The 26,322-nt window shown below is 43.2% G+C and overlaps 1 protein-coding gene across 7 annotated transcripts in view; it reads right to left on the reverse strand.

Annotated features, from left to right (window-relative positions):
- Nucleotides 1–26,322, reverse strand: part of ATXN1 (ataxin 1) — a 287,101-nt gene continuing 260,779 nt past the window's right edge. For all 7 annotated transcript variants that reach the window (XM_059724401.1, XM_019498486.2, XM_019498488.2 and 4 more), the window contains 2 exons: nucleotides 19,353–21,393; nucleotides 1–9,161 (listed from right to left, as the gene is read on the reverse strand). In XM_059724401.1, coding sequence (XP_059580384.1) covers nucleotides 8,631–9,161; nucleotides 19,353–21,233 — 2,412 coding nt within the window. In that variant the 5' untranslated portion in view covers nucleotides 21,234–21,393 and the 3' untranslated portion in view covers nucleotides 1–8,630. The remainder of the gene's footprint in view (nucleotides 9,162–19,352; nucleotides 21,394–26,322) is intronic.

The following is a 26,322-nucleotide window of genomic DNA, read 5'->3' on the forward strand; positions in this document are numbered from 1 at the left end:
TTTGCAATTGGCACTGTTATTTTATTAGTACGAGTATACTGAAACAATAAACTTGTACTGGTATACAGACAATTTCTTTAAAACAATTTTGTTCAAATTTTGAATCAAACATTGTTTTATTATAATAATGAAATAATTTCTACCTAGAAAACCTGCAAGCACCATCAAAGAAAGGGACCATAAAATTCAATAAACAGACGCGAGTGTATCCTACAAATAGACACACCACCATTAGAAAATAGAATATGAATTCTTCCATTTTTTTAATATTTGTTTTAAAAAAGCTAGTGCAAGTACAATATTTTACACTGGAATTACAGAGAGTATGCACGCATATGGAAAAAAGTTCTCCTGTCACAATAAAAGCTCTTAACTATGTCTGTATGCACTTAAAACTTTCTCCTCTTTTCAATAAGGTGCAAAACATTCCCTCCCTAGCTCTTGTTTGTACTGGCCATGTCATCTCAATTTCTCACCAACACAAAGCTGCATTATCCCTTTTACTCAGCCTACACTAGGCACAACACTGGAAGTGTGATTTGCAGCACCCCTCGGTAGAAACACCGAACATTGAAAACCTTGAAGACTCTTAAATGGAGAATGGCTTAAGCCTACCTCTGAGAGGACTCTCCTTGAGGGCCTTTGCGAGCTTGCCAGTCCGAGGTGGCTGGCTGTCAAGACCTGTGACATAGCTAGTACAAAATTATTTTCAGTAGATCACGTGAACTGAAGAGGTTGGGAAATCCCCTTTATTTAAACACTGCAGAGAAAACAGTGTTCACAACGTTAATATATTATTTAAAAATAAAAAAGACAAAGCAAAAATACATACATTAGTGAGTTTCAGCATGAGCTGACTGTCTGTGAAAAGCTATACCTGTGCTCTAAGAGATTAGTAGCTTTGCTAGGTAGCCAGTCTAAAGGCCAAATAGAAGACATGAATTCAGCCACTTGCAGCCATTCTGGGCCCATTTTTGTCTTTCCTTACTTAAGAGTTCATTGCCTGCTGACTTCCAAGGGAGTTGCATGTGTAGATACATAAGCAAAATCACTAGGTCCTTTAGAGCAAATGCTTAAGGCCAGGCCTTCACACAGTGCACACTGGCATAGCTGCAATAGCTTCCAAACCAATGGACCCACACCTGCTTTATATCCATTGAAGATGTGGCCCTTAATGTTTTAGCTTGTCAACCACCAAGTAGTACAGCAATAACAGCTTCCAGGAGTCACTAAAGATGAGTGCGGACAACACTTCCAATGCACGCCTACTGCATGGTCAAGGGAAAGGGCACAGGAGGAGCTTTGACCACTCAAAATAGAAACGAATGAATGAACAAACAAAAACTAAACCAAAATAAACCCCACAATCTTAGATGAAGCCTCCAATCAATTCTCCATGGAAGACTTGAGTCCTTTCAGATGATGACGAGAAAAAGCTACAGAAATCTGAGAGACTGTTATTGTGGAAATACTACCTCTTGGCTGAATTCACTTCATTTCCAGACAACTGGACAATTGGGGCCATTTCTCCGAGCGTTGGGTCATTTTAGCATGGTGATTATTCCCACCCCCCTTTCCCTCTCCCTCCACAGGAGTTTCAGATCTGAACCTTGGGTTACCTTGGATTGGCTGCACGGGGAGCGATACAAGGATTCGGAACCTCTACACTGTGTTTCCCCTGCTGTGTTTAGGCTTCCAGCTGTCCAAGTCATTCTTTGGACAAGGGAAGGCTCCTTTCCTCAGAAACTGCTCCTGGATTCTTTCCTTTTGGCTTGTTAATAATATTGATCTCTAAATCAAATGAGGCCATGGCTGGAACAACTAAAATTCATGTCTTTAACCTGCTCCATTGAAATGAGGTGCGTAGAGGTGTTACAAGAGGCCATGCCGCATTAGATGGTACAGTTTATTTCTTGGTAGGCTAGGATCCCTTGTTATGAACACTTCTTGTTCAGGATTAGATTCTTTGGGTTCTTTTGGAACAGGAAGTGCTGCAAGTGTAGAGCATCATCCCAGAGGGAGCAAAGAAATGACAATGGCTTCAGAATCTAAATTAAGCAGGGTGCTCTAAAATATATTTTCAGCACAGGGACAACCAGTGTGAAACATTACCCCCTTCCCCAGAAGTGGGACCCATGTCACATGAACAGAAAATTAAGCACAGTTGTTCTTTAAGAGCCTTTTAAGTGATAATTCTTCCTGGCCAGAGCCAATACAAATCAGATCATCTAGACGTGACAGTTTCTATATACAAAAAACACGTAACTTTCAACCTTTCTCTTTTGTATTTTTTTTAAATTATTATTTTTTTTTACAAACAAGGTATGAAACTCACTGTTTCAACAGAGCCATCTCTTTTTCAAACACTGAATGAATCATTCCAACATTCATTTTTCTTTTGTGCAATTTTTAAAACATTACCTGTACTCCTCAATGTGAGTGCTTCAAAAAAGTTTTTTTAAGCTTCTCAAATTAGGTTTACATCAAAAAAATATTCCCACAAGGTATAGTGCTACAAGAAAAGATCCTATCAGTAAGGTAACACATCTGAAGCGAGGTCGTCTATGTAAAAGAAATTGAACTCTGGAGTAGAGGTGTACAACTTGTTTGGAATTTCCCTATCAACAGAAAACGCAACACTGTCCTCAAAAAAATCAACTAGACATAATAATCATGTGCTTTTAAAACTTATTTACACGCATACATATATATATACACATGCTCACACTTTTGGGGTGTGTTTGTGTGTGTGTTGACAATTTCCCTATTTTAAGACTTTGGGTAAAAAAAAAAACACAGAAAGAAAACCACTGACTGCACTCTGCTAAATACCCACTTCCCATTACATTTCCCAGACCGCTGGATAAGCCAGCAGGCTGGACTTCACTAATGTCTGATGCTGACTCTTATGATGAGGTGAGGGAAGGTGAGTGGAAATTACTTTAGAAGAGTGCAAGCCACATTTTGCCGTGTTTGAGTTCACCTGATAATATATATGACAAGAATCCAGTTCCACCCAGTAGATCTGGAGTTACTACTATAATCAGTAGGAACTTTCAGTTTATAGCTGTATAGCTAAGATCAGAATCTGGCACTAAATGATACAGACCTCATTTCTGCAAGTATCTTTTACATATAGTTAACACTGTTAAGTTTCTGAGGGGCCACCAGTGCCTTCAGTGGACCTGCTCAGAAGCCTAGCTATGCCTGTGCATATGGCATTTGCAGAACTGGGGTCGCAGTGTGCATGGCATATTCTACTAGGAATCCAGATCTGAAAGAACACCACCTTTTAAAAATAACAAATGTGGTGTTTTTAAGCTATATTAGATTTGTTCTCCTTGAAACAGGTATTTCGCTTCTATTTTAGAAACTAAGCATTAGCAGGATTTCATTTTTTCCTTTTCCTTTTTAATATTGGCAACATGCTTTTGTTAAAAAAAATATATCCCTGTGCAAAGAATGAATTTCATGATAATCAACAAGTTACGGTTCACATTGAATCTGGTGCTTTGTATTGCAATCTATGTGATACCTAAGAAGTTAATTCACAAGATGCAGGAAATCCAAACTTGTCCTTGAAATTGTACATCCCTACTCCAGAGCAGTAAAAGTGCTGCTTCTGGTCACATCAGTGTACCACACACACGCCAGCCCCATCCCTGAGTAAAAGGTGTGAAAGGTTTCTAAATGTTCCTTGACTTAGGAAAAGAAGAGTAGTGATGTCACTTCCAGGTGCTGAGAAAATGACACGATGATAGGTTTAACAGAGACGAGAGGGTTAAAAATGGAAATAAAAACCCCAAGACAAAACACACATTTTAAAAGAAAAAAACCCCAACAATGTACAAAATCATAAAATAGTTTAAACATTAATCCAATTTGGGATGCAACAAAAGGACTTGAGGTAAGTGACATCAAACTCCACATTCCCCTTGATGTGGCCCAGACAAACTGAAATGATGCCTAAGTTAAACACTATAAGGAACAGTCGTTTTATATATATAGATATAGATATATATATTTTTAGAAATCCCTATAAAGAGGTTCTTGTTTTTTTTTCTCTTTGCCCTGACTAATTTCTTGGTGATTGTATGCATTTTGTTGTAAACTAAACAGGTCTGGTACAAAAAATAAGAGACAAAAAATATAAAGAAAATGGTTGTCAGTTAATATTGCAAAGTGGACGCTATACAGAGGCACATGGCTAATCCTCTTACACTGGATTCACCTCAGTAGGTCTGTGCCTGCAATTGTTAATTCACTGGGCGCGTCTATGTGAGATGCTAACTGTGCCGTAGCCGAATAACACTGAGCAGTAGCGTGCTGGGGATAACCTGTGCTAATACATGACTGAGCAGTAGTATTAGGCTACTGCGCAATAAGTGTCGCTAAAAACCTGTGCATCGGCACTACTGCGCAATAGCTTGAGTTATTGCATGTTGATTTAGTTTTTGGTTAACCAAGTACTAAACTTAATGTGCAATAACTAAGGCGCGTTAATTAACATGTAGACGCACTCACTGCATGCCAGATGTTGTGAGATTGACTCAAATGAGCAGTCAACAGGGCAACTTGCTGGAGTAAGGATTTACTCACGTCAGTAAGGCATCGTGGGGCTGGGTCTTAAACCGACTGTTTACTGCAACAGACAACACTCTCTCATGCCCCTAGGTTCACCAGCTCTACTGATTGAAACCACCTCTCCTTTACGGTACCCACTGATCAGGGGGGAGTTCAGCCCTGCACTGGGAGCCAGTATCTGGTTTCTGCATCAGCTAGCGACCTAAGTGCTGCATAGACTTTGTGCAGGGTTTCTACGTGTAAAAAACTTTTACCCTCCCCATCCCTCCCCCATAGCACCTCAGCTCCATGTGCAAGGACAGTGAATGCATAACTAGGCATGCATTTGTGAAGTAACCATCACAGGCACAGACTGAAGAGAACACAACACTGGCAATGCTGTCAAAGGCTGCTTTCGTTCATGTAAGAGACTGCATTGTTTGCTCAGGACAGAGCTGCTGGAGTTACATGCCCCTCACATGTACACACTCCCTCTCCCCACCCCTTAAAAACGGCTATAGTGGAGTGGGGGGAGACATCTATTAAGCCTTTTTCTGAATATTTCAAATTGTGGAGCCCAGGAACATACATTTGAGTGAATCGGTGCCATACAAGGCCCTCAGTCTGTGTTTACCACACCTGTGGATGACAATAAGGATTCTGTTCCCTGGGACAAAGGAGGCATAAGGCCCCAAATAATTGTTTTTTGGGGAGTGGAGGAGGAAAAATAAAGAAAACAATGAAGGAGAACAGAACAGGTGAGAGCAGAAGTGGATCTGAGATCTATCTAGCTACCACCGCACAGGTGAGTCTAAGTTGGCACATAAAGTATTGCACATCCTAGAAAAGCAAAAAGCATGAAAAGGGGACAACTATTTGGAAGGACCCAGTCATTTCAGAATTCCTAAGTCTGAAATACAAGCACAGAACTAATACATTCCTATTGCTCCAAACTTTTTTTTTTTAATTTTAGTGTTAGTTGAATAGATTTCGTCAGTTTAATAGTCCCTGCTTCCTTAATAGCCAAAAAGGTGTGTGTGGTTTTATTTCTGATTTTCTGAGAATGTGGTGTATTATGAAGATAGTGGTACAAAGGTGAACTCAGTTCGATAATTCTGCCCCACATCTTTCAATTTCTCTTACCTTCAAAGGTTAAAAGAGAACACAAAACAAAACAATACATTGCAAGTGCCCTGAGCAGAGTATATGGAAGATTAAGCAAGTTCTCTGAGCAGAAATGTTGAAAACTAAGCGCTAAGTAAGCAGTATGACTGTGAGAACGAACCTGCTCAGCTATTTGGTAGCTTGCTGAGAGGTTAATAAAATTCAAGGAACTTCAATAAAAGTTTCAAGCTATCTTAAACTTACTTAAATGTTTTTGGTGCACCCCAGAAAATGGTATTCAAACAATTAGTTCTGGTGTGTATTAAATTTCAAGTAACAAATAAGAGCCAAAAACTGGGGATTTTTCAGATTCTTGGACAAAGGAGTTGAAGTACTGTATTCCAAGGGAGCCTGAAAGCGAGATTTAAAAAAAAAAAAAATGTTCATTTTAGGAACTGTGTTTCAAATTAGGAACCTCTATATTTTTTCTCCCTATTAGCACAGCTTCTTAAAAAGTACTGGAAGGATGCAAACTTGACAACAAAACTTGACAAAAGTGAGAATAATGTAAAGGCTTAATCATGGAAGGCCTAATTTCCAGCCCACTGGAACTGATGCAGGTCTTTCCATGCACTGTAGTGGACTTCATCTCAGACCTGAAGTACTTAATACATGCACTGCCCATTGCCTTTAACAGGAGCCCAGGGTGCACTGCACCTCTGAGCCTCCTGTCCTATCTTCGTTTCAGATTTCTGGGAACAAAAAAGACTTTTATGTGTGAATCCTCCCTTCCCGTTTTGTACCAAACTCTGAAATCTAGATTGTATTTCAAATGGAAAATGTCATTAAAAATAACAAATAACAATAATAATAAAATAATAATGGTTATTTAAAAAAAACAAAACAAAACCTTGCTCATGTATAGAAATGTCTCTTGTGGAAAACTCTCTCGATGAAGCTGAAGAAAAATTCTCAGAGTTGTCCTGCTAGGACCTGATTCTGTGTGGCAGATATGGTAGAAAGACTGAAAATGAACTCTGAAAGGAACATAACCTTATATGATGGCCTAGGGCTTAGGCAGGTTAGTAAGTAATTGCTACATTTGTTTATGCTCTGTCAGCCCCTCCCATCCCCACAACATTATTAGGTTAAAAACTGCAGGAATACCACACAAATGATAAACTCAAGATGTGCAAATTGCAAGATTCCTTAAAGTCCATCTTTTTCAAAAACACTGGACAATAATTATTTTTTTTTCCTCTTTCCTTTTTCCTTTCTCTTATTCTTTTATTATCTGTCAGCTCACATATGCCTTTAACTCTTTCTCAAGCATTAAAGTTTAAAAAGTGCCTCCTATTAAGTAGTCCTTTGTGGACAATGACTGTCACATACTAGTTCAATAATTCACATTCATCCCTTTGAAACCACATTAAAACTTTCAACATCTTGCTTGTGAGAAAACTCTACATAGTCGTATGTAGTTACAGTGTTGAAGAGATTTGTTTGTTTTTTTTCCAAATAGATTAAAGTGAGAGATACAGTACTTATTGAGTGTTAGACCAGGATGCTCAGCAATAAAGTGTGAACAGCATTTTAAGTGCTTAAAGACATTCTATGTTCATCTTCAACATCACGTTCCTTGTGTCACACTGAAATTTGAAAAAAGTGGCACCAGTTGTCCATAGTCATGAACTAAAAACAGTACTAGAGTTAAAGACAAAGATTTGCAACCTAAATGCAAACAGTTTATGTCTGTGATCTCAAAGGGGCAGTATGCATCTACCTTGTGGAAGCAAATGTCAATGTCATAACCCAGTCGGTTTGTCTAACACTGCTCAGACACAGGAGGGAGAGCTAGTCAGGAGACTCTCAGAATTTTTGGCTTCCCACAATCCCCTGCTACCCCATGAAGTAAATCTTCCAGGCGAGAAAATTCAAAGATAGAAACTTGCCAGATGTTCTGTTCTGCACTAGCAAGTGGGAAAGAAATGTCTGCGTGGCAGTCGCTCCATGAATACAAATCAGTGCAGTCAGACCCCATGGGGTGTGTGCTTGCATGTGTGTGTGTGCGTGTGTGCATGTGTGTGTGTATCCCTGTGCTCAAAGCTCTATAGTGTGTGTGTATATATATATATATATATAGATATCGCTCTCTCTGTCTCTCTATATATGGATATGTATATCTATATAGAGAGATCTATATATATGTATGTATGTATGTATATAGATATCACTCTCTCTCTCTATATATAGATATGTATATCTATATATAGAGAGAGAGATCTATATCTATATATATAGAGATCTATATATATATAATATATATATGTATGTATGTATGTATGTATGTATGTGTGTGTGTGTGTGTGTGTGTATACAAACACACACATTATATATACTGTATACTATAGAGTCGTGCGTACAGGTTGGTTTTATTGTGTAATGTGTGAAAAACTGCCCGATCCTATTTGTTAATCTGTTCTCAGCACTTGCCTTAGGTGAGGGAATCTCCTAATGACCCTGCCACAGAGCTCCAATCCCCTCCTGGGATGGGAAGGCATGGTACGCCTGCAGGGGTCTTAGTCTCTGCTACAGCTCCCTTCTTGTCACCTCACAAAAAAAGAAAAGAAAAGAAAAAGAAAAACCTGACCAGCTGGAGCCTGGTCTACACTAGGTGTTAGAAATCAGGAGCCATGACAACACATTCATTTCCACTAAGGGTGTGCGAAGCAGATACTGCCCCTTCCGCAGCTCTTGATAAAACCTAGTCACTGACAAACACTTGTGGAAAAAACATATGCACCACTCTCCTGCATAATACCAGCTGCAACTATAACAACAAGGTTATAACATAAACCTAAAATAAGATGATAACATGTAAATACTGGGTTATTTAGTCTACAGTACAGTAATCTGGATAAAAATGACAAGGGATAGCCTAATTTCCTTTCCCCAAACAGCCTTTACTTTCCTACATTAGATCGACCTTCAATGCAAATCTTAACCTCCTGAGGAATAAAAGAAGGCTTGGGAAGAGTCAATGGTGGTTCCTCTTCTGATTTCTCTAGTTTCCGTGTTTCGGGGGCCGACCACCTCCTCTTCCTCGTCACTGTGGGCTTGCTGGGTTCTGTTTTGGTGAGCAAAGGTGCTGCAGGCAATCCTATTTTGTCCGGAAACTTCAGTTCACCATTCTCAGCTAACATCTGTGCACTTCCCTGATTAATCCCGTTTTCCTGCTCCGCATACCTGTGTCTACTTCCAGCTAGACTGTCATTCTTTGAGTGCTTCAGCAAGATACTAGCTGAATCCATGGGCTGGCCCTTTTTAATCGAGCCGTTCTTCAGATTCTTGAGAGTGAGCGATATGCAGACATCCCCAACGGAGAGTTTGGAACATGGCAAATCGAAGAGCTGGCTGGTTCTCTCAGGGCAGCAGGAGGACCAGCCTTGTCCAAATACAAAAAAAGGGTATTCTACCAAGACTTCCACGCTGACCTGTAGGAAAAGGAAAAATGAAAGGGGGAGGTGGAGGGGAAAAGAGAGAACGTGAATAGGAAAATATCCATTGTCTTGTCTTTTATATGGCAAGCATGGACTCAGCCATGCATACATTAGTAGTGGATGAAGAAATGCATAAATCTTTGAACTGTGAATGCCCGTAATGCCGCTGCCATGAACATCAGACTGAACGTCTGTCCTTGTTAAAAAGGCATTAAGGAGTCCTCCAACAGCAGCGCATCCACAACGCAAAAAACTCAGCAGGGCTTGATCTGTATTATTACCTGTCCCTTCAGTGACATACAACTGACTGGTGAGGGAACCAGGGAATTATGTGATGTAGAGACCATTTTTTAAGGCTCCTTTTGTTGCTGCGCTTTGTTTTGCTCAGAGGCACATTCCCCTTTGTACAAGCTCTGGTATTCTCCAGCCAAACCATTGTGTGAAGAAAGACTCTCCTGACTAGACTATAGCCTGCGAATACAAGTCTCCTGGTAGATGTGCAATTAAAGGCACTATGGGATTTGATGTGTGATCCCCACAATCACACTTCCTGTCATGCTAGATGTGCATGGCAGGGGGTGTGACTGTGGGGTTGAGCATCAGATCCCATCATGACATATTGGCAGTGCAGGGGTAGCCCGGGATCCGGCAAGGCAAGTAGCAAGCTCCCACGGCTGGGAGCCTGAATCAGCTGATTGAAGCTCCCAGCCATGGAGGTACAGTGACTCCAGCTGAGCCCTGAAGGCTGAGCCAAGAACTGCCACTGCTCCCAGCCAACAGGGCACGTGGGAGTCAAGGGTTGCAGCTGGGAGTGGCAGCTGATCCTAGGTCCCAGCCTCAGGGGCACATTGGTCATATGCCCCCCTGGCTGGGACCAGCAATCAGCTCGTTGACATTCAGCTTTGGGAACATACGGGAGTCAAGAGTTGCCATGCATTCTGCAGGCTAGGAACCTCGCTCAGCCTGGCTGCACATTCAATTCACAATGTGATAGGGACCAGCCACAAAGTTATACATGCTTTGTGTAGCAACTTTGTGACTTATTGTTTTATCACACCATTAACTGCTTGAATATGTGGCCAGATAACTATTTAAGACATGATTAACTGGTTAATCGTTATCTTAAATGCAATGTGTATCAAGGACCCAAGAGATATGGAGCCTATTCTCAATCCTCTGCCCACAACTCCTCCGTCCTAAATTACCACCCCATCTTTGTCCAGGGGCAGCTGGAGCTTCTGTACACACTGAGTTGCTCATAGCATAGATCCAGACTTCTCGCCAGCACAGCTGTGGTGGTAGCAGCACATGCCAGCCAGGAGCATGTACATACTGAGCTCTCTGGTCCTAACCCCACATAACACTTAGCGCACACTTACTTTTAAACATGTACACATTAAAATACTCATATTTTTATATCTTTTGTTGGAGCCACCACGCTTCGCTGCTTCTGCGACAGAGCCTTTGCAGAGCAGCACCAAACACCTCCATCAGGGAATGCTAATTCGTTCTTACGCCGCCTGTTTGGAACTACACTGCACCCACCGGCAGGCTCTGCAGGGGCAGCAACAGCACTTGTGAATGTCCCACAAGCTATTCTACTCCTTAGCTCCCAAGCTCTCCTTGTCTCTGTGGTTCCTCTCACACCAAGGCAAAACCCTGCTCTGATTATTAAGTCAGAAAATTCACAAAGGACTTGGGAACTTATATATTACCCTTATCAGCTCTTAAACCAAAATTTGGCTCAATATTTTTAAACCAGATCTTTAAGATCACAGAATCATAGAAAAGTAGAGCAGGAAGGGACTTCAGGAGGCCATTTAGCTCCAGACAGTGAAAGACTCTTTATCTCTCCTTTTTTTCCTTCTACTTGTCCAAAGGACTGTGTTGAGGTTCAAGATGCCTTGTGTACTCCTAGAATCCCAACAGCTTTGGTTGGAAGATGGAGAGGGATGCTCCGAGTCACCGTATTGTTGCTACAAGCACTGGGTAGGTTCTCAGGCCTGGAGGATCACAATGGTTCTTTTTGGCCATATAACTAGTTCTGTCATAAAAATTATTTGCTGAGAAACAGTGGCTTCAGAAGTGACTCTGCTATTAAGTACTAGATAGTGGGTAAGATACCCAGGACAGCTGGAGGTCTTCCAGCTGAGAGCAACTTGCAGTCCAGCCTCTCACCAAGCACAGCTGGAAACAGCTCCCTCTGGATCTCCCATGTGTGCAAAGGAAACAACTTCTCTGTGAACCAAGAAGTTTTCTGTTCTCCTAGGAATGAGGACACAGCCTTCACAGCCTAGGAAGCCAGGAAGTCCCATCATATTTGATTACAATTGTAACTGCACAAATCTATAGCATGCAAGAGCATATGGCTGCAGCTTACAACGCCAGTACTGCCAACTAAATAAACTTCTGAGGACATCCATAAATATATACCATATTTACTCTCATGCACCTTTCTCTCAAAAATACCACCCCCCCCGCCCCCCACAATGGGGTGTGTCTTAAGTGGGGAAGCTGATTTTTCTTCACTGGAAGAGATGCAGGGAGGAAAGGAAGCATGGAGAAGCTGTGCTGTAAGATGGCTGCCAGTTTCTCTCTCAGGCAGCAAACAGGATGGGTGGAGTGTCACCTTAACCCTTTCACAGGTGCTCTCAAATTGGCAACAGGTTTAGACTGAGTATGACAAGTACTGTTGCCATTATCTCTCCATGAAAAAGCCAGCTCTGGAAAAATCTTTTCTTCTACATTTTGCCTTCCAAAAATGAGGTGGGTGTCTTACTGGTTTGTCGGAGGGGACAGTACATGAAAAAAAATTGGTACTATACAGAAGCATGATCAGACCAATGACTTGTGATTTCCTAGTTGTTCTTTCTACCTACCAAAGTAAGCTGTGTATAAGAAATGTTATAAGAACCTGACTGCCTGTATTAGGGTTTTTTTTACTCTTATAAACAAAGTGCCAGGGCATGAAAACCACAAATGATCTGCTCTGACTCGGTGTGACAATACCTTCTAGAGCAACCTGCCAACAAATAATTGCACTGGGGGCAGGGGGACAGTATACCCAGCTCTGAAGCATGGATTAGGTCTATGGTATCAAGGAAGTTAGACTAGATGATCCCAGCACCTGCAAATGTATGAATAGTAGGCAGCCTATACCAAACATCAACATATCCCAGTGCCAGAGCCAAGGTTTTTCAAAAAGAAGTGCTGGAGGTTAGACACCATATCCATATATACACCACACTTACCTGAGTTTAAGACAAACCCCTCCCGCACATTTACTAGTGGGCGGGAAAGCCCCTCGTCTTAGAACCGAGTACAAGGGTGATAGGCAGGCAGGAAGCAGCTGTGGCTTGGGTTCCAGCTCCTACCTGGGGCTGGGGCTGTAGCTGCAGCTGCTGCCTGCCCCCCTCTGTACCCTCTTCCCTCTATCTCCTTCCCACATGCAGCATCTGCTCCCCCATATGCCCCTCTCCTTTGCCCCCTTCCTCTTGTTCCATGCTAGCAGGCTCCATCCACATGGCAACTTAAAGTCACATAGCATGGCCCCAGCCCAGCCCTGTAGCACTGGCATGGCTGCTACGGGGGCCCAGCTGGGGCCATGTTTATTGCCCCAGGCTAAAACATGGATGGAGATAGCTGGCACAGAGCAAGGTAAGGGTAGAGGGGAAACAGAAGCAGAGGGGGAGGGTGGGCTCTGAGGCTGCAGGGGGGCAGGCGCAAGCATGTGGTAAGCTGCTTGACCCTCCCACACCACCTGCCCCGCTACTGCCTGCCCCCCTGCAGCAGTCAGGGGGGATGAACTGAAGATGATCCTCCAATAATTAGGTTCTATACATGGAAAATTATTAACAAATTATAATTTTTCCATGTATAGAATCTAATTATTGAGGGGTTGTCTTCAATTCAGGGTCATTTTAGATTCAGATAAATACAGTAGGCACCTAATTAAATGCCCTGATTTTTCAAAAGTGCTGCCATTAGCTTTAATGGAAGCTGCTGGCTGTACAGTGTTTATGGCCCCTATGCAGATATGTGGATCATCTGGTTGATGATGAATCTACTACTCAGTCTATTAGTACTCTTGGACCCTGCTATTTTTCTACCTTTTCTTTCCCTTCTCCCCTTCAATTCGTACTTTTTTCTTTTCATTTTCCCTTAACATGTCCCATATGCACTCTAAAGGGTGTTTCAATGCAACTGCACAGCTCCTACCTTCTCTTTACTGGCACCCACCTGCCTCTGGCTATAAGCAATGTTTGGACTACACATTGTATCATTTTTATAGGTTCAACAAGTAAACTATTTACTCGAAGAGTTATCCATTAAAAGTCTTCAGCACTGCAGATGGTGCTCCTGAACCATAAAGGTGGGAGGAGGCTAACTCCTGAGATAGTGCTGCCGTTCAGTCATGACGTTCGTACAAACAGGACAGAGATGTCTGTAAGAGAGGGCGTGATCCTAGAAAGAAGAAAATTTGGAACTACTGCTATTTTACACAGCAGACCCTAATAAAACCTAGCTGAAATCAGAGGAATAGCTATCAGGTTTTGCACCCTAGGTAAAACCCTGCCCTGTGGAGAGAGGCGGGGGTATTGAACCCTGGATAAAAATCTGAGGTGCAAGGGGAAGGAGAGAAGCCTACTTCTGTATCTCCTATTAGTTGGGCTCTAGTGATCATATCCTGCTAGTTTTGCTTCGTGGAACTATTAGATTGAAATCCCACAAATACTTAAAAAAAAACAAAAAAAAAAAACAAACTACCTGAGTCACCTGGCTTTGCTGTCTTTTTTTTTAGAAGCCAAGTGAAGCTGTTTGGAAGTCACATCTCCATGCTTCCATCATGTAAAAGTATGAACCAAGAAAATAAAATGTTAGCTCCTTTCCAAGAACACCTGAGGATGCTGCTGAGCTACTTTATGTTTCGCTGTTTTAAAAATCATTAGTGAAAACAGTCAAAACTTTCCAAGACAATTCCTGACTGTTTCACTTAAATTGCTGAATTGTGTTAATTCTCAGTCTGGTTCATGGAAGCAATTCAGATTGTTCACAGGAATTCATGCCCTGGTGCTGGAACACTGGTTATCCATGCTGTGAGTGCTAATTTCTATGTATTATCATTTGCATCATACAGACTGCATTTTAGAGTGACATGGAAGAACATTAGATTTGAGGCTCATTGTTACAAAGCATTTATCAAACAATAAAGCAGGAACTAACTATAAAAGGAGTGAAGCAGTTCAGTGGTGCTCAACCTTTCAACCCGGCAGAGCAAATGAGTGGCCTGGGGAAGGTCCACAGGCCAAATGAAGCCCCACATGCCAGGATCAGGCCCTGGGACCTGGCACTGCCCCCTCCCTGCCCTGTGCACTGGGAATGGACTCCAGGGGGTCTACCTGGCACCACCCTTGCATGGTGGGACTGGGCCCTGGGGGTCTGGCACTGCCCCCTTCCAGCTCCTGACACTGATTTCCCTTACTAGGTCAGCCTTATCCTTTGGGGATTTCCCCTCTGCACAGTCATTTCTCCCTGCTGGGGGCAGCAGGATATAGAGGGCTGTGATCTGTGGGAAGAACAAGACAGGACATCCCTGAGATAACTGGAAGAAGTGGGGATAGGTCATTGTGTGAAAGCATGAAGCCTAAACATAGGTAGCTCTGGCCTGCATGGTGGCCCAAGATTTGTGCAGACCCAAGATGCTGGTGGTATTTCTGGACCTTGTCTGCTCCACCAAGGGACAATCTCTCCTCATGGCAGAACAGCTAGGAAGGAAATCTGTAGGACTCATGGAGTTTTCTGTCTAAAAGGCGGAAAAATCTTGCGTAGGAAAGGTATCTGGCCTTCAGCATTTGACTAGCTTGTCCACAGATTACAACTTCCATGTGGTGCGGAACCAGGACTCACAATGCTTTCTTGTTTTGGGGCCACTTCTCTCACTGCCACTGAAACAGAAGATGTTTCTGCTTCAACCTTGCTAATATTCAGGTCACGCTAGACCCTGCTTGTGCAAATCACACAAGACGCTGCTTACCCGTTGATTTCTACAACCTCTTCCTCCAGCAAGCCACTATTCTTGCAGTGCTTGAGGGATACCAACTACAACTCTTTACAGATGTGTGATCCCGTCCCTGACTAACATGAGGAATTAAACGCTGATTCACAAGGGAAGCAATTTCTGTCTACCAATCCACTGGCTAGTTAAATTACCAAACAGGGCCTCGAGTGCTGCACTTTCAGAAGTTAACAGTACAGAGTAACACATTTAAACTAATAATACAGCTTCCCTGTCATTCACAGGAATATAAAATTACTGCCCCTCTGCCCAGAACACAATGGGGGACAGATTATACAAGAGAACAGCAGCGAGAGCTTTCTATCTGCAGCCATGAACATGAGTCTAATTCTCTCTCTTTTTTTTTTTTATTTCTTTTACGGTGACAAAGATAATGTAAAGTGGAGAGCAAAGCGAGAGTGAAAATGACCGGTTTGGGATGCGCAGAGAAATGGATGGAAAGCTAAACTGAATGAAGCACTAGAAAATGTACTTTAAAGAACAACGCTAAACTGGCAGGGGGTGGACTGGATGACCTACCAGGACTTTTCCAGCTTTAATTTCTTGATTCTATTAAAAAGCTGAGAGAGTGAACAATGCATCCACCTCTCCCTTTTTTTCTTTTTCCTTTGGCTTCATGAGGAAATGACATTGCAGCCTGTTTTTCCCAAGAAATAATCAGGAACCAAACCTCAGAAAACAAAACAACACTTTAGAACAGTTATTTTGCTTCTACTGGTGTAAATACAGGTGATTTATTAACAAGTTCTGTTTCCTTTTTAAGACTGTCCCTGGCAGCCAAGGGAAAAGCCAGGTTCTAATGATGTGTGTCCTATTACAAGAGGAACATTTAGAACTCTAAATAACAGGCCAAATCAGTAGGTCTTTTCTCAGGAAAATCTCTCATTTGAATCCAGAGGGATAAGGACTGCAGAAGGCAGAGTATGGTTTGCACAATTTGGTTCAATAAGAGGAAATGATATGATTATAGCAAAGAGCAGTGGAATCAGGTTTACTGAGCATGGGAACGGACCCAGACATTTCTGACCCCCTAAGGTCATCTCCCATTGAACTGGTTTTCTTTCTAGAATTCAACATCTGCAAAGAGGGGACAAAATTTTCCTGCTGCCTATTTCATAAGTTTTGCATTAGGATTATACAAAGTTTGTACATACTCTGTAGGGGAATTCATAGCTATTACAGTTAACTCCCAGCTCCATGTTCTGCTATGTATAAATCATATTAACTCCCAGAATGCCTGGGAGAAGTACATGTGAGTGGTAGCTGATTATTCTATATGATATTAAAATCAGTATTAATATTTTAGTTATATAATTAGAACCTAGACTACAGTGGGAGAGTATACATATAAATGGGAAAAAACAATAATAAACAATACAGAGTCATACTTTTATTATACTTAGCCCCCATTTATATGTGTAACTGTAAAGCTGTTCCTTTTCTACAGATGTGAGGCAAGAATAATGACCATTTTTTCAACACTACATTGAGTCTTCTGCACCCAGTAAATTTTCTAACAAACAGAAAGACTGTATGTCTGCTAACAAGGTTAGATGCTGTTCATACTTATCCATATATTAGACTGAGGATGAAGTCATCGGAGACTTCAAACACACTAGGATGAAATATCTCTCTAACCAGGCAAGGAGAAATCAGCAGAGCAGTTGCTACTATACAGAATACGGCTGATCTGGGAAGAGACCCAAGCTTTGGAATCTGCAGGAAACCTAAATTAAACCCACATTTTAATCATATCTCTACGTGACTCTCTCTGAATTCTGGAAGCGGCCCTTGTGGGAAACACAGCTGGTAGAGTATTTTAACTGCGATGATGTCAGCTGGATTCTGATAGGCTTCTCGATAAGGTGACACTTTGCTGGAGGAGACTGTGACTTGCAGCTTTGTTTTCACAGCCTGCAAACTCAACATGCTTTTAGCCGGAAGGTGGCACTCTACCCTTCTGCAAGATAGCTCCTTCCCAGTGTGCAACACCACAACGCAGTGGCTACACTGACATATCTGTGAACAAAACCCCATACAAATAATGCCTACTAATTTGTACCTCTTCTGCTGGTGCAGAGACCCGGCGTCTGGCTGCAGAGGGAGACAAATGAGAACAAGATGGAAACTGCAGATGGAAGATTACTATTTTGCAACCTCATTATTCAAAGCAATGGGGCAAATTGTAACAACTGGTTCTGATCCAAGGATTCTTCCTCAGAGCACGAAGCCTGACAGGAGACGCGAGGCTTTCAGACTACATAGTAATAAAACCATCGAGGAATAGGAGGCTGTCAATAAAAAATGTAACGCCAAAGCTCCTTTTTGGGTTTCTTAAAGTGACAGAGTCAAAACTGCATAAGAAAAGCAAATCTTGAGTGCCTTCCATCAATTACCAACAGCACTAGAGGCCCTAGTTCTCACGACTGTGTAATGGATTTGTAAATGTGAAACAACTACACACCTAATTTGCAGGTTCCGTTACCTTAAAGGTAGGAATGTAACTGTACAATGTAAACAGCTCTGGAAGCAAGGACCTTTTCCTATTAAAAACAAACAGGGTAAAAGCTCTTATCCCATGGCAGCACCGCTCTTTGTTATCCTTCCCAAAAATCAGCACTAAAGCCATTCAGTTCCCAGTCCCTGTCCCTTTCTGACTCTCATGCTCTTCACTATACTGGTTTTAAAACCAAATCCAAACAATGTGCACCGAGATGCTTTTGTTTTAAAAAAATAACATGAATATTTCTGCGCACTAAATTGCTCTCTAATTTAGTTAATCTATCCCACACTGAACTACTCAGATACCGGAGGTAACCATTTCCAATTAACACATTCTGGGTCTAAAAGGCACCCCCCACCTCAAACACACACACTAGTCTGAAGGGAAGTAGAGGAGCATGGGTAGCCTTGGCATGGTGGTCATTTTTCTTGTGAAGTTTCCTTAGGACACACAATCTGCCAGCTAGGCAGTATTTAAACCACTTGTAGCTGAAACCTGAATGAAACTCTGTGTTGTTTCAGTGGCTTAAATGTGCAAATGAAACCATTCCAGGAGAGTTCCAAGTTTTCAAGCCATGGAAATTCACTGCCTCATCCCCTCCCTACCCCTCCAGGCTAGTTTTTTGTTTCAGACTGAAGTGTACTGTGGCATTCTGGAACAAGAATTAGCCAGAAGTAAAAATCAGCTCTCAGAGTGAAATATGTAAACTGAGCTATTCTACATTTTAATCATCTCCACTGAGCTCATGGCTCTAATCTAGTAGATAAAGCGTGAAGGGCCTGGTACCCAATATTATCAACAGCTAGATGGGCAGTTCAGTGAAGTGGATAGGGCGATGGACTGGGGACTGTAATCTCTGTGTTCTCAAAGTTCTTGAAACCAGATCCGTTTTATACCTATGTATTTGTATGGTGCTTACCGTCTTCCTTGGGCTCAATAGTAATGTCTAGAGCAGGGAGGTCCAGCTTCCAAGACTCCGGGGGCCACATGCAGCGCAGGCTGCACCAGTTGAGCCACAGGGCCACGTGAACACTCCCTATCCCACTGCACCATGTGCCCAGGCACACACCACACCACCTCCACATGGGCCCGTGAGTGCAATTCCCCTCCCTACTGCAATGCATGAGTGCAATTCCCCTTTGCCTCCCCCTACTGCAAAGTGTGCCCTTGTGGGCAACTCCCCACACCACTGCACAAGGCCCTCCTCCACAGCTGCACTATGCAGGTGTGATCCCTCACACGTGACCCTATTCCCCCTCTGTTTCCTGCATAGCCTCGTACTCACCCTCAGCTCCCCACGCAGCTTGCCGTGCTGCCGCACCCCTCTGAGGGGAGCCAGGGAGCAGCAGCTGGAGAAGAGAAGAAGCCCAGAGACCCCAGCTGTTGCTGTAGCCAGAGCGAGGGGGGGATGGTAGCCAGGCAAGAGCACAGGGGCCACAATTTAACTAGTCATGGGCCACCAGCCGGACAGCCCTAGTTTGGAGAACTGAGGATTAGTGAAGAACTGAACCAACCCCATCTAGCAAATCACCTTAAGTTAAGCTGTTCCTAGGAAGCAAACACGTTTCTCATTCCACTTGTACCCTCTAGTGATGACACTTATTACCTGTGCTCGATGCTCTCCAACAGCAAACTGTATCACAGCAATGCCTGGGTTATGGCTGTCTTCAATCCTCTCCACAGTGCTGGAGTCTATTTTCAGGTCACTGCTGATTTCTGCGCTCTGAATAAAGTCTTCTGTTTTTAAGTCCTCTACCTTCTTCAGCTCCCCATTAGCCAACTGAATGATCGACCCTTTCATGAAGTAAGGGGGCAGTGTCGGAGGAGCTGCTGTCGGAGAAGCAACAGACTGCACCACGGGAAGGTGGATCTGGGCCTGCACCACAGCTGCCTGGTAGGCTGGCTGGGTTGCGAGCGACTCGACACTGTAATTCTCATTCTTAGGAATGGCGGTAGTGACAAATGTATGAGGCACTGCTGCGAACTGGGGAGATGAAGTGACTATAGCAGGTGCTACTCCTGATGATTCCACATCTGCATTGCCGACTGGTATAAGCAGGGGCTGGGTGCCAGGGATCACCAGATGCTGTGGCAGGTTTCCAGGGTAACCAATCGCTTGCTGCTGACCACTCAGATAGCCAATTACTGGCGGCTGGGTCCCGGTGTAGAAGGCTGTGGCAGGCAGTCCGACAGGGACTTGCTCAGAGGCGCTGTGGGTGGTCTGAATGACAGTATGAGGGGACAAGGTGGCAATTGTTTTCACCCCCTCATGGCCCATAGTCTGTTGTGGAGATAAAGCATAGGACCTGTGGGCTGGCTTTCCTAAATGCAAGTTTCCCTTGTCGTTGAGGGTTGAGGGAGAGGTTTCTCTGTGGGTGGCCTGCTGGACCTCCATATCTGCGGTAGGTGTGCTGCTGTTCGGTACTACCATCACAGAGGCCCGGACACCGGAGGAATCTCGTGTGCTGTATTCGGCAGGACTCGGGTGAACCACCACGTGCCTGGTCTCATAATGGTGAGGAGCTGGTTTATTGCCTGCTTTGACTAGACCCATGTCTGCAGAGGGCGAGAGGCCATACCGCCTGCTTTTCTCTAGCTCTCCATTCAGAATTTCCTTGGCCTGCATTGCTTGCAGCCGGCTGCTCTCTGCCTTCTTGATGGGATCCCTGGTGACAAAGTGGCCCCCAGAGTCTGTGTACTGCACCACCACTTGGGAGGAGGGCCCAAGGGTGAGTGTGGGTGGAATCACTGTTTGGTGGGGATGCATATGGACTGGGATGGTCGGAGGAGAGATGTTTCGGACCGCGCTCTGGGGAGAGCCGGAAATGTGGACGTACTGGTTTTGTTGGGTAGGAGGCGGAGACCCTGCTGAAATCAACCCCGGTGTCCTGACGAGATGCTGCTCAACTTTGTGCCCCTGCTGGCCCAAGCTACTCATGCTGGCCAGCAAAGTGGAATAAGCCTCCAGCTGAGAGCGCTGGGATGGAGTGGTTGCAACAGCAGTGGCAGAGGCTGCTGCGCCAGTCCCGGAATTGGCTGTCGGGGAAATCAGCTGGGAGGGGATGAACCCGGCATATGGTCCACTGTACGGGGGCCCAACAAACTGGAAAGTGGGTTGCAGATGCGTGTACTGCACAGGGGAGACAGGCGTCCCTGATTGTGACAGTGCGGGTGAATACACTGTGGGAAGTGTTGTTGTGGCTGGAACAGACCTGGGAGCACTGGGTGGGGAATAGTCCATTCCTGTGGACAGTGATTTGTGTAAGCCTTGCTGTAAACCAATCTCCACCGAAGTCCCTCCAGGTCTGTGCCTTCCACCCATGCTGCTTTGGCTGCTGGACGTGCTGGAGAGCCATGTTAAGTTATCTGCACGGTGGTTCTCGTTTGGCAGGACTAATGGCTTCACCTCGGAAGGCAGGCTGGTGGCAGGGATTTCTCGCTTTTTGGGCGGCAGGCATTCATTGCTCCTTTCTTGGTTGGATTTCATCTTTCGCCGTCCCCCCTCCACTGCTCTTGCTTCACTGTCTGGCTGGTTCAGATTTCAGTCTGATAAATGGAAAGTCACATTTGATTTCTGAAGGGGATCCAGTGACTTCATGAGGAATCATCTCCTTGTGAGCACAATCTTCCAACAGCTGCTCTGGATTCTGGAATGAGACATGAGTTGGGGGGGAAAGGGAAATCAAAATATCAATTCAGGAGAAAGAAAAATCTTTACAAAATTAAGAAGAGACTTTCAGTGCTACAAACACTCCTAGGATCAGATTATAACTCTACTTTAAAAGCAGTGAAATCACTGGCCACATCAGGTTAATACATCATAAAAATTATTAAGAGATTGGGCAATCAAAACTCAAAGACCATACTTTTCTGCAGTTAAGCATGGTAACTTTTTTAACACCTCAAGGCTCTTTGTTTCTCTCTCTCTGAAAAAGTGTTGTGTTTCCATATAATATATATATGTCATTCTCACACACACTTGCCTCCACCTTTAAAAAAATGGGACAATCTCATCCTAGCAGGTCCTACAACATGGGATCATTGTAGTAAACTTATATGTTGCATGACAGAGAGCTCTGAAGAACACATATGGAAAAATATTTATGTTAGCAACTAGTAGCTTTTAGTAGCTCAGAAGGAAGATGCATTTCTTGTGGCCTCTTAGACCTCTGAGTCAGCAACACAAGGCTTTCATTTTGCTTTGGTCTGCACTGCAAACAGTTACCTATTCCTCTTGTCTCCAGCCACGGCTCGTTACAATGAGACACAAGTGCCCTTCATCTACTCATTTGGCAATGAACCCCAGCCAAGCCATTTATTTACAGCAACAGCATAAAGCCAAAAATGGCTCTGCGCCAGATTTTTAATGAGGTTTCTGTTACTTTTGAAGCCCTCTGCTATTGGCTGCTCATAGGAAAATGACCTGGTGGAACGCTACTCTGCAAAATAATTGGTCCCCGACATCCATATCTGTCTGTATAGGTCACAGTGTACCTGCCTGTTTAAACTATACACCACCATGATGATGGCCCTAGTTGTAGTGCCTACTGGATCAAATTTCCTTGTTTCTTAGCAACCAATGAACTATGAGACACAGCTGGTGTGTGTAACAAACAGATTTCCACCAGTGCAGGGGCAGGGCATTTCCTAAGTCAATGCGAACAGCTCTCTAACAAGAAGCGGAATAAGCATTCCACCTTGGAGGTCACAATTCAGACAGAAAGTCACAGGCAGGGAGCACAGCAGTACAGCTCAGATCTGAATTTGGATCTGAAGGTGCTCCACATTAAGAGGGTTTGGGGTGTTTGAGACTGGCCGCTCCTGCTAGACAAGGTAGAGGCAAGCGCCAAATCTGTAGGTTGCTCGGGAATCGAAAGGCTCATGCATTTATATAGGTTTGAAGCAAAGTGTCACCTCTTCTGCTGACCGACTTAGGTAGAAAGTTGCGTCTGCCATCATTAAGATAAGGGACAAGGTCTCCCTAAATCCTATCATTTCCTGATAAAGAAAACAGTGCGACCAAGGTGCTACAGTCACCCACCCTGGCGATCTTCAAAAAGGGTCTTGATGCCCACCTTGCTGGGAGCAGATGACCCCAGCAGTCTTTCCTGCCCAGGTGCAGGGGGGCTGGCCCCAATGATCTGTAAGGTCCCTTCCAGCCCCTAACATCTATGAAATGATGTCATTAATTAGTCCCTTTCTTTTTTAAATAAATTCAAAGTACTCCCCCCAAAAAGTTATGCACTCCTGTTCTTCTTTGTTTCATGACTGAAACTTTACAGAAAACGAAACTCTTCTCGCCCCCATTCAGCTACTGCTCAGCACCTGTACTGCTGCCTTTTTTAAAGATATGCAAGGGTGGGCGTTCAGAAATGTACCGCCTCACGCTACAGGACTTTGAACAACAGCAGAATTATTTTATGCATGAGAAACAGAAACAATATGAGAGGAAGACTCAGTGGAAAGAGATGGTGTAACAGATATTAAATGCGAATGCTGTTTATCAGTAATGACAATTTTCTTATACAATGAAAAGTAACATTCCTTCTGTTTCCCTTCTTCCCCTCCTCAACAAATGCCTGATCAGAGTTCATAATGCAAGGCATGAACAATAAGCTTGCCATATACCTCTTACATGGTATTATGACAACATGGAAGACTGAGATTAAAACCTCAAGGTCCTCATTTAGATTTGATATGCCTCAAAGCTGTTATAACCTTAAGGGAAAGGTCCAAAGTATTCTAATGGTGTGGGGTAATTTTTCTTTTTAAATGGGCCATTTCATGGCTGGAAAAATTAATAAATGTTAAATAAGCCACCACAGCTATTTGCATAGACCCTACGGAAACAGTTTGCTGTGTTTTCCCTCCGTGACTCTATAGGAGCAGTTTACTAGTGTGAAATAAAAGTAAGCTGACAGAGACTAGTGGACAAGTTATTTGTAGGTTCTGAAGCTGTTCTCAAATTAAAGCAGCTACAGTCATTTAACTTCTATGCCAAGCCCCAGGCAGAGTTACAGCTAAGAGAAATAAGGTGATCTAACTGGTAACAGCAAGGGACCGAGACCAAGGCCAGCTGGGTTCTCATCAAGCATGAATACTGACATTGCCCAGCTGTATGGCTCTGGGTGAATCACTTTGGCATTTGCCATGCTTCAGTTTTCCCTATCTGTAAAATAGGTATAAGCATTGCTGACCTCACAGTTCACTAAGCCACAGTTAATGCATGAGAAATCAGTAAAGACCCAGAGCTGGTTTTGTACATAATGCTAATAATGTTGGTCACAGAGGACAGAATTCTGGTTCTGTCCATAATAAAGCATAACATTTTTCTTTAAAGTAGTGAACACTGAAAAAATTATTTGAAAGCCTCCTTTCAGAAGTGGCTCCCTGCACAATCCCAGCTGATTTGCTCAGTCCTACAGACTTGCCAGTGAGCCAGGGAATCCATTACTACTGCAGACTCAGTTGGACAAGGGCAGGCAGGAGACAAGAGCCCCGTTATTTGGACTGCAGCTATCACTCTTTGTAACAGTTACTCAGCCTGTCTTGGCAACAGCTAAAATTATTCTATTACATATGACTTATAGATTTTTATTTTTAAGTTCAACTAAAAATAAAATTGCCAAGCTACATTTGCGCAGTCATCGGTAGTTAACTTTAGCTCACTGTAGTTTTGTATCTTGGGCAGCAAACCTTGGCAGAAGCTCTCCCAGACTCAGGCAGCTGCACAGAAGCACTGGGATGGAACCTGTTTTACATATTCATTGTGTTCCTCCTATTTTTATAATGAGCTCCTATTGAACTTGGACACTTGACAGAATCGATCTGTTTGATCTCTTGTACAGACAGGCCTTATTCCAAAGGATCTAAACATACCTAGAGGGGAATATTTGCATTCATATCTGAAGCTGAGATATGGCCCCCAACTGAATCCAAACCCCAGTTCTAAATATAACCCAGCTTTAGAGAAGGGATGAATCCTTCATTTATATTATGCACAAACCAGATCCCCAGATTTAGATGTTCTACAACTTCGAGGAGCTTTGGATTCAGATTTTCTGTCTCAAATCTACTAGAGGAAGTGTCAAGTGAAACTCAAGAGTTTCAGTTTGCAGGGGTTTTTTTTGTTCTGCTGCTACTCAAAAAGGTTTTCACCCCCTGAATTTTGGGTTTGAGTAAGCCCCAAAACTCAAAACAAAACTCCTTCAAAACAACCAAATATCAACTGCTTTTGTAATTAATTTATACATAACAATGTATTTCTACCTATAAGGAAAAACCATAAATGAGTCTCGAGTCATTCAGGTGGGGCTGGAGCTTAGCAAACCTTTTTTATTAACATGATGTTGGGTTGTAGACGGTAATGGAATCTGAAGCCAGATGAGACTTACATGGCTTTAAGGTACTGTTTATTTTTTTTTCACAAGTGTTTCATAGAGATCACAGAGGTAACTGAAGCGTTTCCCATCATCTCTACATCAGTGGTTCTCAACCTTTTTGGAATCAAGGCACCCTTCACTGGACTCAAGGAACCCTTCCATAACTTTTGTGAATTGAGTAATACCCAATTTCAAAAACTAATTTATATATTACAGGTCTTACTTCCTTGTAGAGGGAGCCAGGAGTGGGGGACAAGCCAGGCAGGGACAAGCCTTAACCTGTGCTTATCTTTTTTATCTCCTCACCCCTTAAGATACCATTCAAAGGACCTCATGGTATCCTTGATGAGTATCACTGCTCCAGGTGCTGGAGTAGAAGGAGCAAACAAGCTAATGGGGGGAAAACAAACTGCCAATTTTGTTTCATTTCTCCCTGAATTATGTTAGCCAAAATTTTTAAGTCTGGCTACCTGAAATTATGTTTCTAACTTATTTAGGAGATTAGCAGTTAGGTTTTCAGAACAGTGGGCACCCATTTCTCAATGAAACAAAATCAGCCCACTATGTCTTCAGTGTTTAGAAAGTTTTGGCCTAATATTTTAACTTAAATGACAGTAACAGCAAGAAGGATGCAACCAATTCCACTTGAAACACAAGAATTAGATCCAAAGGTCTACCCAAAGGTAAAGCATGAGGTTCACTTATTCTTCCTTTCCTGTCACAAAATCATATTCCCATTCTGCCTACACTCTCAGGCATGGTCTACCATTTATAATTTGCATGTTTATTTTGCAAGATTAAAATAATTCTTGGCTCTGAGATTTCCTTTTCCTTGTTTAATTGGAGAGTTTTTATGAGAATTTATAAAATCTGTAAAACAGCTGGAAATTCTGGACAATCTCTCAATCTCTGCTCCCTCCTCTGCCGTGCATGTGTGTATTTATGGCTCTCTGTTCTCTCCCCTGGGGGGGGGTGAGGGGGTGGGGGGTGGGAAGGGGGAGTGTATTTATGGCAAGGAGGTACAGGGGACAAAGGAGATTGGGGACAGCAGCTGGACTTTGGTATTCCTGGCAAACAGAACACATGGAACATTGCTGAAGTGTCTGGGTAGCCAGTGTCCGCTGGCAGCCTGCCCACGCTCAAATTCCTGGAAAGGCTTAAGGCAGAAACATAATCGCTTGAAGGAGCCACCAT

The sequence above is a fragment of the Alligator mississippiensis genome, chromosome 3, assembly GCF_030867095.1.
Source record: "Alligator mississippiensis isolate rAllMis1 chromosome 3, rAllMis1, whole genome shotgun sequence".
NCBI classification, from domain to species: Eukaryota; Metazoa; Chordata; order Crocodylia; family Alligatoridae; genus Alligator; species Alligator mississippiensis.